Source organism: Miscanthus floridulus, chromosome 8 (assembly GCF_019320115.1).
Source record: "Miscanthus floridulus cultivar M001 chromosome 8, ASM1932011v1, whole genome shotgun sequence".
In the NCBI taxonomy this organism is placed as follows: Eukaryota; Viridiplantae; Streptophyta; class Magnoliopsida; order Poales; family Poaceae; genus Miscanthus; species Miscanthus floridulus.
The window spans coordinates 23,769,616-23,779,900 of record NC_089587.1 but is presented as its reverse complement, the minus strand read 5'-3'; the positions used below and the strand labels follow the sequence as shown (position 1 = coordinate 23,779,900).

The following is a 10,285-nucleotide window of genomic DNA, read 5'->3' as shown; positions in this document are numbered from 1 at the left end:
TTCTTATGTTAATTTATCATGCCAGATCATAATAATCGTAAGGCTCGAGGCTTGGCATTGACGCCCTGGCCCCAAACCACGGCTGCCTGAAAGCGACTTGCACGCCAGGATTTCGCCCTAGAACTCTAAAGATTCCCCGTCGCGATTAACGCCACACGTAATCCAGATCGTTAACCTCGGCCAGGCTGAACTGAAACGACTGGGGACCCGCCCGTCCTTTTGCAGCACCCTTCCAGCCGTTGATCTTTCCTCGGACGCCTCTGATCGCTCCACGTACGGCGCCAGCGGGGCCCATCCAGCCGGGCGGCCGCAATGATTCCTCCCCCTGGCCCTCCCGAAAGCGAAGTGAGCTGCTGCAGATAAGGAGGGAGGCCGCCATTATCGCAGCACGCCGCATCATCTAATCGAGGCGAGAGAGGAGGAGGAGGAAAACGGAATAAATCTTCGTCAAGCAACAGGAAGCGAGAGCGAGGGATTTCTTTTTTGCTCTTTCCTGTCCGGCGACGCCAGGTGAATCACTAGCCGGTCGGTGCCGGCCAAGGCTAGGGTTCCGGGGATCGCGGGCGCGGGCGCGGGCTCGACTTTCGTAGCCAGCCGCCGGCGCCGGCGCTGCCGGCGCGCGGGAACCGGATGCTATGCTGCTGAGCTGCGGGTCGCTCTCCTCCTGGGTGCGCCGCTGCGTCGCCTGCGTTGGGTAAGCCACCCTCTCTCCCGCCCTCCCTCTACTACGCGCGGTCAGTTGATTGCTGGGCTTGTCTGCTTCCTGCTGCTCTGATGTGATTGGTTGTGGATTGGGTTTACCTGTATCGACGCGATTGGCTCTGCGCTGTATCCCTTGATGAAATATGTTATCGTGAGTAATCTCAGTATCTGTTTAAATGGATAGCTACCACTTAGCAGGTTCCAAAATGGTTGTTCTTAAAAACACAGTTAGCTGTTAGCTCTAGACAACCTAACTCGTATAAAGGAAAAATAGACTGGCCTTATTACAGTTAGCTGTATGAAATGGATGATTGGATGATTGATTTGCTATTTTATTCTGGTTGCTTCTACACTGGCCATTATCTCTGATCATCATATTTGGTGATCTTCCAGCAATGCTGGTTATCGCCCTACACTTTGTGATTGCTCTGAGGCTTGCAATCAATGTCCTCCACAAGTAACCGGAGCGATAGAAAAGAAAAACATACGTTTGCTCCCATCTATTAATATTCTAGTGTATCATTTAATTGTTACCAGGGTAATATTTGTTGACACATGCTCGGTCGAGGCTGCTTCCGCACAGCACACCAGCCCCAAGCTGCAGTGGCGGAGCTTGGCCAATAAAGAGGAGGGCCAATATAATATGAAATATGAGAAGAGGGGGTAGATTAGTATTTCATTAGCTCTAATTAAAGTGGTGAAACTAAGATATTCTTTAAAAAATTTCTAGCTTTTTTTTTTGGGGGGGGGGGGGGGGGGGGGGGGGGGGGGGGGGCATGGCCCACTATGGCCCTCACTATCACTAAGCTCTGCCATTGCCAAGCTGAACCTCCTCCACACAAATGAAGCACAAGTGATCGGTAAAGGCAGCTCCTTGCTTCTTTGTGCAGCCACATGGCTCACGCCCAAGAAACTCATCATCACTCAGGGTCCAGATTGGAGAACTAGAGAAGTGAAATGGCTCTATCAACCATCCATGCCTGAACTGCATTGCCTCCCTCACAGTTTACCCGTAGGACATGCCCTTGGCACCGAATTAGTCCGGGTAGTTTCCACGCTCATGAAGCTCTCACTTTACTGGTGCCACTCTGATCTAGATCCCCTGCTCCCCCTTATAACCTAGAAATGGTGCCATAGCTGACTAAAGTAGCACAGATGTCTTCGTATATTAAAAATCACTGGTATTGCTCTGAGCTTGACATCCAATCTAAGTATCAACTTCAAATTTTAAGCACCAGCACAACAGTAACAATATCCTCCAGAAGGTTCTTTCACAACAAGCCCATTAAGCAACAGAAAATGAATAGTCTGGTCATGCCTGGCAACTTACCATTTCAAGACTAGAACACGCAATCTTGGCCAAAGTGGGAGCAGGGCATCAAGATCATCATGGCACCAGGAAAGGGAGAGATTCATGAGCCTGGCGATCTTGCTGGCCGGGTGATGATGCCAACTTCCAAGGGCATGTCCCACATGTTAATCGTGAAGCAGTTAGTGAGGTCAGGGCATGGCAGGATGAAAAAGCCCTTTCCCTTCTATTGTCCAAACTCCCAGTGATTGTGAGTTTCTTGGGTGTCAGCCATGTGGAAAAGGAACTGCCTGGTGGATCACTTGTGTGTCGAGGAGGTCCAGCACCAGGCTGTTGAGCTTTGTAGTGCGGCCTCGACTGGGTGCATGTCTGTACTATTTACTTATTGAATGTCCTATAATTTCAGACTGATGAGTTCAAGCTGGGCCTAGGAGTTGGTTCTGAACTTGTACTATTCCACATTTGGAATTATGTGACTGTTTGTTTCCAATGTAACCTTTTTTTTTTTATTTGTGCTGTTACTCGTCAAGTACCTTGTAGTACTAATCATGTCTTGGTCAATCCTGGCTTTGCAACAGAGCAGAGGTTGTTTTGGTTGTGCCCAACCTACTCCGATAATAGCTGTTGATGAGCCTACAAAAGGTTTAAGAATTCAAGGGCGCTCAGTAAAAAGGCGCAATTTATCTGACGACTTTTGGAGTTCAAGCCCGCATGAAATGGAGAACAGTGCTTTGCAATCCCGACATAGTATGTCTTCAATCAGCACAGCAGCACAACCTAATGATCAACATGCTTCTGGAAGTAGCAGCTCCCCAAATGAATTTGTAAATCAAGGTAAACTAGTTAACATATCTACATCTCCAGAACAGATGGTGCTCATGTCAATTTATGGTGCACTAATTTACAATGTTTGATTGTTTGTTCCATACTCCCATGAGTTTGAGACCAATATTTGTTTGTTGGAGTTCCGTTCATGCTTATTTAAACTGCATTTCAGTATGGTGTGTTTGTGCTCCAGAAAATCCAGCAAAATGGCAATTTTACAAGATGCCATGTGATGGATGTCCTATGCAAATTATTACCTAGCATGACTGTATGCAGTAGCAGTTTTTAGAACTCAGCTATTCTCCTATAATTGGTAACTAATTAGTGTTACATGTTGGCTATGCAGCCTATAATCTAGCAATAAGCCATCTAAACCCTTTTTGGTCTCCATAGCAGGAAAAAATATATTGTGACAAACAGTCTCTCAAGTAAGTTTTTATTTGGCAATAGGCCAACTGAACCCTGACAGTGGCCACATGGCCAAATGTCAATTGTTTGCTCTTATGACTCTCGAATCCCAACCCTAAAGGGTAGGCGCTGAGGGAGAACCACTCGTGGTTTTAGATATTATAAAGCAATAAAACCACTGATGGTTCATTAACTGATATTCTGTCCCCATACTTGTACAAACATAGGTCTTCTACTATGGCACCAGACTAGACAGCAATGGATTGGGAAGCGAAGGCGTAATTCTCAGGGTCAACAAAGTCAAGAACCAAAAATAAGGTTAGTTCTCCAAGTTTCCTTTTTTTAGGGTACGTCTACGTCTTAAATTTTCTACGTCTTTGCAGTGGCCAAAATATTAACTCGATGTTGTAGTGTTAGTTTTGTGAAATACCTTCTTTGCTTCATGCTTGGAAATGAACCAGTTGTGGTTTCTGCCACTCTTTGAATTGTCATTTGAAATGCCTCAGGGTTTTGATATATTGTGGTTATCGATGATATGCTATTTATATATAGTAATCTCCTTGCTACTCTGTGGATAGTTTGATAGTGGTGCACCAGCAGTGTGAAATCTTGTTTAATACTTTGAAATTAGGATAGCTTCGGACTGCCTTTTGCACTAATATCTGCCTGGTGACTGCAGTTGTAATGCTACATATGAGAGCCTGCTCGGAAGCTCGAAACCATTTCCACAACCGATCCCTCTTGGTGTAAGATACCTTGAAAAGCTACATGCCATCTTCCATTTTTTGACATACGCGTCCTGTTTAGACAATGCATTGACCTCCCTGGGTTGTCTCCTGTCAGGAAATGGTGGATTTCCTCGTGGTTAGCTGGGAGCAGGAAGGCCTATATGACTAGAGTTGGTTATTGGAAGTGTGCTGTTTGATGTCACGTTATGAATCGCTGAAATGTACGCAACTTTAGTAGGCTGCGAAAGCCTGTGTCGTGATGAATGTGGATTCTCAGAGACAGGATGGCATACCTCTTAAGCAAATGTAAAATATTCTTTGTTTCTTGTGCACCATGTTCGTTTGGGCTTTGGCTTTGGCTGATAAGTCATGGCTGAAAGCACCGGCTGATTTGGTGCGAGAGAAAAATACTGTTTGTAGGCTGAAAAAATTCGGCTTATAAGCCAAACAAGCCTAAACAAGTCCATTGTTTTATACTGAGTACAGCACTATGTATCACGTTAGCTTTGGCAAAGAAATCAGAACGTCTGCAGGGAACAAGAAGAAACACAAATAGTGGGAGCAGCCTTGAGCCTGTGATAGGTTGGTGGCCAAAATTGGGGCTAGCCAAAGTTTTTAGCTGCACTTTGACTGTTTAAAAAAAACTTACTTGAAGAATCTTTCGCAAGCATTTTACCTGACTTTTGCTTGCTAAATATAAAGATTTGGCATGTCAAATTCTGATAGCAAAGCAAGCAGGCGTCAATTATGTATCCTCTTTGTGTCAAATCTGCTTTCCATGGATCCTCAGTCGCTCCCGGAAGGTGATGGAAGTGGCCGTCTCCTTTCCAGACGCCTCTCCGGCCTTCTCAGCTTGCGCGTGTAGCCTCCTCTGCCGCTTTATATGCACACAATCGCCATCTGCATCTCTAAACAGAGCGAGACTGAAGGACGTGACCCAGCAGAGCGACGAAGCGACAATCAAGAAGCTCGGCGAAGGCTTTGACATGGCTTTAGCTCGCCTGTGCCTCAACAGAGCCCTCGCCGGCCGCGCGCAGGCGCTGGCGAGGCCGGCGTACGCCGCAGCCCCGGCGACAGATTCGAAACTTCGCTCCCTTTTCTCAACGTCGGCAGCCGACTCTGCCGCCTCAGGCGAGGCGAACCGCCGGGAGGTTGCCGTGTCGGAGCGCTCTGCCTCAGCACGCCGCAGCGGCCGCTGGGCGTGGCGTGACCTCCGCGACTTCACCCCGTTCCGCCTCGTCGACGGTACGGCCTTCGCACCTGCCGTCTTGATTGAGCAACACCCCCATGCACGCCGGCCGGCCGGCGGCCGGCCATGGACACTGACTAAGGCGTATGCATGCATGCATTGGCGCACGCAGGTCTCGGGAGCGCGCTGTCGCAGGTGGCGGAGACCCTGAGCCGCCCGCTGGAGCGCCTGGCGCCATCGCGGCTGCTGTCGGGGAAGGTGCGCGAGGACGAGGCGCGGTACCGGCTGCGGTTCGAGGTGCCGGGGCTCGGCAAGGACGACGTGCGCGTGGCCGTGGAGGACGGGGTGCTGGTCATCGAGGGCGAGAAGCGGGAGCACGGGGAGGAGCTGGGCGGCGACGACGGCAGCGAGTGGTGGTCGGCCAGCGGGTACCACGCCAGCCTGCTGCTCCCGGACGACGCGCGCGCCGAGGGGATCACCGCTGAGGTGGCCACCGGGGAGCGCAAGCGGAACGTCACCGAGGTCAAGGTCCAGTGATGCGCGTGTCTAGTCACTCACTCGTGTGCGTGCTTCTTGTTCGTGAGCTCGTGACTGTTGTGTGAGTTCGTGCAAGTGATTGTCTCGAGGCAGGGCGGAGGCCCGAGCGCGCGTCCGCTGCACACCAGCAGATGTCTCTGGAAATAAATCTCGTGTATCAAAAGGTAAAACTCAGCCTCCGATCCGGAGCGCTAGCGTCAGTCTATACCCACTAAGCGAACGAGTGAGCACCTCAGCGTGTCGGGCTTGCGAGCGAGCGCCCTAGCAGTGGGCCCGTGTCGCCCCAGACGTCGCGCGCGCCGCAGCCGCTTCCCACACGCATCTCATATGCAACACTCGATCTACTTTTAAAACATTCAGATGCAACAGTTGTTACATAGAAAAGAAAATAGATGAAACATTTGAAATATGCGTATGAAACACTTGCACCGACAATAATAGGCAAGGGCAAGCCCATCACTATCGATTACCCGATGCTGAGTCCAATTTCAGCAGCGACGTCGGATTTGGACCCGACAATGGTCCACAACGTTGGAGCAATGAAACTCTTAAAGTCTTGTCCAGAATATATATTGGTAGGAGCTTTTCATTGTAATCATCAATATTAAGTGTGTACCTTCTGCTTTTCTACTTGCATCTATTGTGCTTATCGCGAGAGGTGAAGAAAAAAAAATTCTAACCATCGTTGACGTGTTCGGCAACAGTTAACACGTAAGTACACAAAGTTGGTTCGGTTCTAGTGTGGAAGGACCAAATGTTGTAGTAAGTATTTTTAATGGAACAAAATCGTTTGACAATTCCATTATTAGATCAAACAGAAACAATACAAAAAGCCACAACAGAGGAGGTACGGGCTAAACAAAGACACCCAAACTGCCTCTTTGTAGGGGCATAATAATGGTACAATAGAGAAAGCCATTGTCCTCATTCTTGCCCATATAGAAATTTGGGCATTTGGCATACACAACTAACGTCTATGGATAGACCTCAATGAGTGATCGAGACCCAAATACGTGGCTAATCTTATATCCACCAAACCCTGCATCCAATAATAACTTATACCACTGCTCCTCGTCTCGCTCTTCACCTGTTGTTAGCATCATCATGCATAGATCCATCAAAAGTTGGGCTTCAAGTGACTGTTTGGACGCCGAGCTTGCCACAGTATCTATGATTACCACCTTTCCTTTTGGTTCTCGAGTAGAAATAGCTAACATTGATTGTTTCAAGATTCTAACACAATTAAGGCTGGATGAAAAACTCGAAGCTCGTTAACTCGCTCGGCTCGTGGCTAGCTCGACTCGGCTCGTGGCTGGCTCGACTTGGCTCGTTATGATAACGAGCCGAGCCGAGCCAAGATTTTAGCTCGTTAGCTGTAACGAGCCGACTCGAGCCAGCTCGCGAGCTAAACGAGCCAAGCTTCCCAAAAAAAAGTATCAAAACTTATATTAGTTTTTGTATTACTTCATGTCTTACACTTTACAATTGACTGATAACTGATCTAGACCCTATAAATTGACTGGTAACTGGTCTAGATGCATTTCTTTTATATTATTATTATTCTCAAACTTTAGATAAATATAAATATTATATTTTGTGTATTTTTTATACCTGCCTCGCGAGCTTAACGAGCCAGCTCGAGCTTTTAACGAGCCGAGCTGACTTTCTAGCTCGTTAGGATAACGAGCCGAGCTAAGATAACTCGTTATCTTAACGAGCTAGAACGAGCCGAGCCGAGCCAGCTTGTTATCTAGCCTTAAACACAATCCTCATCACTACAATTATGCAACACAAGCTGTAATAAGATAGTTTGCTAAGACGTCGTGCGGACTATGCAGCTAATACGGGAGCCATGGTATAATCTTAAACACACGTATGGTAAATCTGATGCTACATGGCCCACCTGTCAGCCATACGTCCGCACGGGTGTTTCCGTGCGAATGGACCTCACACAATTTTTGTCCTTAAAATAATGGCCCTCACACAATTTTTGTCCTTAAAATTAACTGTGCATAACAATCCGCATGTCTTAATAAAAGACCAAAGAAAATGAAATGAGGTAAAAAGATTAATATATAATAACTACTCCGGAGGGACGAACTCCATCATGTCACCTGCAACAAACTCCACAGTACCATGAACCGGCACCTTGTCCACCACCTAGGGAAGCTCCAGCACCGAGCATCTCACATGCGGGAAGGCCTTTGCAATGGCCCTGGCCGTCGTTCCGTCACCGCCTCCGACGTCGACGAGAGACGTTACCCCCGCAAACGTCCCGCCGCACCGGCGCGCGAGGATATCCGCCACGAAGCGGCTGTCGGCGGCCATGGACTCGTTGAACAGCGCACCGAACTCCAAGTCACGGCCTGCAACGCCAAAGAACCCCGCCCCATGCGCCATCATGAACGGCGTCTCCGCCGCGGCATGGTCGTCCTCGCTCTGGAGCCACTCGGGGAGGCGCTGAGACGCCGCAAAATGGAACGGTGAAGTGACCGCGACCGTGAACTGGGACTGGCATGCCGTGTCACCGCCGCCGCCGTCGACGACGGCGACGTCGTCCACGAGGAGGGGCGTGACACCAGGTGAGACAGTACGCGCCTGGCTCGCCCTCTTTGAATATCCCCGAGACGGCTAACAGCTTCATGAGGCGAGACACGCATGGCCATTTGCTTGCAGGGACAGGGAGTGGCGCAGCCTGTAGGTCAGACAGGGAGGCGGCGCCGCCACAGCGATGGATGGCGGTGGGGATTCCGAGCTTGATGGCGCTTTGCAGCGCCATGGACTCACTACGTGAAAAACGGTTTGTAGCAATGGGATAATTTTTTTTTGTAGGGCGGTTGATGATAGAGCAGTGGCGGAGCCAGGATTCTAAACTTGGGTATTCCTACTTCCACGTCAATAAAAAAAATCAGTTGTTTTTAACTACAATGAGTGAAAATACTACAAAATATGAGCCAATTTGAGAGGCTGTTTTTTTATTGTTTTGGGCTTCAATGAGTGAAAATACTACAAAATATGGCATTATACATATACATATACAAGTATATATACATATATATATATAGAAGTGTGCTAAAATAGTTGGGTATTCCTGGGAATACGGGGAATACCCTCTGTATCCGCCCATGTGATAGAGCCGCTCCTACAGTGGCGTGCTCGGGAGCCCAGAAACCAGCCGCCCTACAAATAGAATAGCAGGGGCGGCTGGTGATATGAGCCGCCCCTACAAATAGGTCGGATTTGTAGGAGCGGCTCACTCACCAGCCGCCCCCGGTGTTGAGATTTATAGGGGCGGCTCAATAACCAGCCGCCCCTACAAATATTGCACGAAAGCTATCAAATAGCCCAACTCGGCTTCGGTCGTTCCAGAGGCTTCTTCGCTTTCTCGCTCCCTCGCTCTCCCGACGCCGATAGGGTGATGGCCGCTGGCGCGCGCGGTGCGGCAGCTGCAGCCGCCCCCTCCTCTTCCTCCTCCCCTCTCGCGTCGTCCTGGCCGGCCCCCCACCGCTGGCTCCCCATGCGAGGCGTTGGTGGCGCGACGGCGCCCCTCGGCGAGGTCACCTCCACCGAACGACGTGGCCTCCTCCGAACGCACGTCGACCTGGGCGGATGGCCCCCGGCGCGGCCATGCCGTCCTAGGGTTTGGCCGCCCATCGGCGCGTACGCCACGCCGCCGCCGCGGTGCCTAATTCTTCGTCGTGCCCTTCACCGGCAACAAGCACCTAGGTATGCTGGCCCCTTCGTTTCCCTTCCTGTTGCGCGAAACCGAGCACCCAAACCCTGACTACGGAGGCCGAATCCGATGAGCAGTCAGCCCGCTCGGGGGGAGCAGACGCTCGGCATGGCCCTCGGCAGATCTGGCATGTTGTTGTCTCGGCCTGGTGAATGCGCTGCCTAACGCCAGATCTGGCAAGTTGGTGGCTCGACCAGGTGAAGGCCCTGGCCGACGATGGATTTGGGTGGAGGCTTGCCACCGCCTTCCTAGATCGACCGCGTGGCATGACACTCCATGCCCAGTGGTCGCTGCCGCCCTAGATCAACCATGCGTGTAGCACCCCTATACCCAGAGGTACGCGCATCTGTGCCAGCTTGTCCCTCCCCACTCTCGCATCGGATAACTAGAGCTTGTGCTCGCGTAGCGGGTTTGTTAGCATGACCCTAGCTGGGGATGTGACGCCATGCTGACAACCCTGGAGGTACTAACGGCAAGGTTGGTGGCGGCGTAATTCTAGATGAGGCCGCGAATAGACCTAGCGGAACTGCAGGAGTGGTATGTATAACTCTCTCCTCATCAATCTGCATTAACAGTTTTGCCTAGAGGAATCCTACCTATTTGCCAATGGAATTGAGATAGGATTCATGACTAATTTCTATGTAAAATAATGGCAATTGGAATTACAAGATGCCGCTGCAATAGTCTTTCTAAATTAAACTAGCAGGGCTCTTATGTCTCTAGTTTCAGTATGATGTAATGAATACATGCCATCTAGTTTTTACTCGTTTGACTTGGTTTTTCAGTAAAATTTACAATGAAAAAGATCGGATGTGTGATTATCAATATAGAAGCTTATAGTTTGGTAGTCCCAA

The 10,285-nt window shown here is 49.7% G+C and overlaps 2 protein-coding genes and 1 pseudogene across 2 annotated transcripts; 2 read left to right on the top strand and 1 right to left on the bottom strand.

The window, feature by feature from the left end:
- The first annotated feature begins 347 nt into the window (after positions 1 to 347).
- On the top strand, positions 348 to 4,298 carry LOC136475986 (uncharacterized). Its single transcript, XM_066473642.1, has 5 exons — positions 348 to 694; positions 2,595 to 2,845; positions 3,472 to 3,562; positions 3,924 to 3,990; positions 4,088 to 4,298. The coding sequence occupies exons 1-5, from the start codon at positions 636 to 638 to the stop codon at positions 4,139 to 4,141; spliced, it is 522 nt and encodes a 173-aa protein (XP_066329739.1). The 5' UTR covers positions 348 to 635; the 3' UTR covers positions 4,142 to 4,298.
- A 391-nt stretch (positions 4,299 to 4,689) lies between these two features.
- On the top strand, positions 4,690 to 5,917 carry LOC136475985 (23.6 kDa heat shock protein, mitochondrial-like). Its single transcript, XM_066473641.1, has 2 exons — positions 4,690 to 5,217; positions 5,334 to 5,917. The coding sequence occupies exons 1-2, from the start codon at positions 4,779 to 4,781 to the stop codon at positions 5,696 to 5,698; spliced, it is 804 nt and encodes a 267-aa protein (XP_066329738.1). The 5' UTR covers positions 4,690 to 4,778; the 3' UTR covers positions 5,699 to 5,917.
- A 755-nt stretch (positions 5,918 to 6,672) lies between these two features.
- On the bottom strand, positions 6,673 to 8,477 carry LOC136471358 (flavonoid O-methyltransferase-like protein Os11g0303600; annotated as a pseudogene).
- Positions 8,478 to 10,285: the final 1,808 nt, after the last annotated feature.

What these genes read in the sequence shown, in the direction of transcription:
- LOC136475986 (XM_066473642.1), top strand. Translation starts at nt 636, where the DNA reads ATGCTGCTGAGCTGCGGGTCGCTCTCCTCCTGGGTGCGCCGCTGCGTC. An exon ending in CGCTGCGTCGCCTGCGTTGG is followed by an intron (nt 695 to 2,594) that starts GTAAGCCACCCT and finishes GCAACAGAGCAG; the next exon opens with AGGTTGTTTTGGTTGTGCCC. An exon ending in AAATGAATTTGTAAATCAAG is followed by an intron (nt 2,846 to 3,471) that starts GTAAACTAGTTA and finishes GTACAAACATAG; the next exon opens with GTCTTCTACTATGGCACCAG.
- LOC136475985 (XM_066473641.1), top strand. Translation starts at nt 4,779, where the DNA reads ATGGAAGTGGCCGTCTCCTTTCCAGACGCCTCTCCGGCCTTCTCAGCT. An exon ending in CCCGTTCCGCCTCGTCGACG is followed by an intron (nt 5,218 to 5,333) that starts GTACGGCCTTCG and finishes TGGCGCACGCAG; the next exon opens with GTCTCGGGAGCGCGCTGTCG.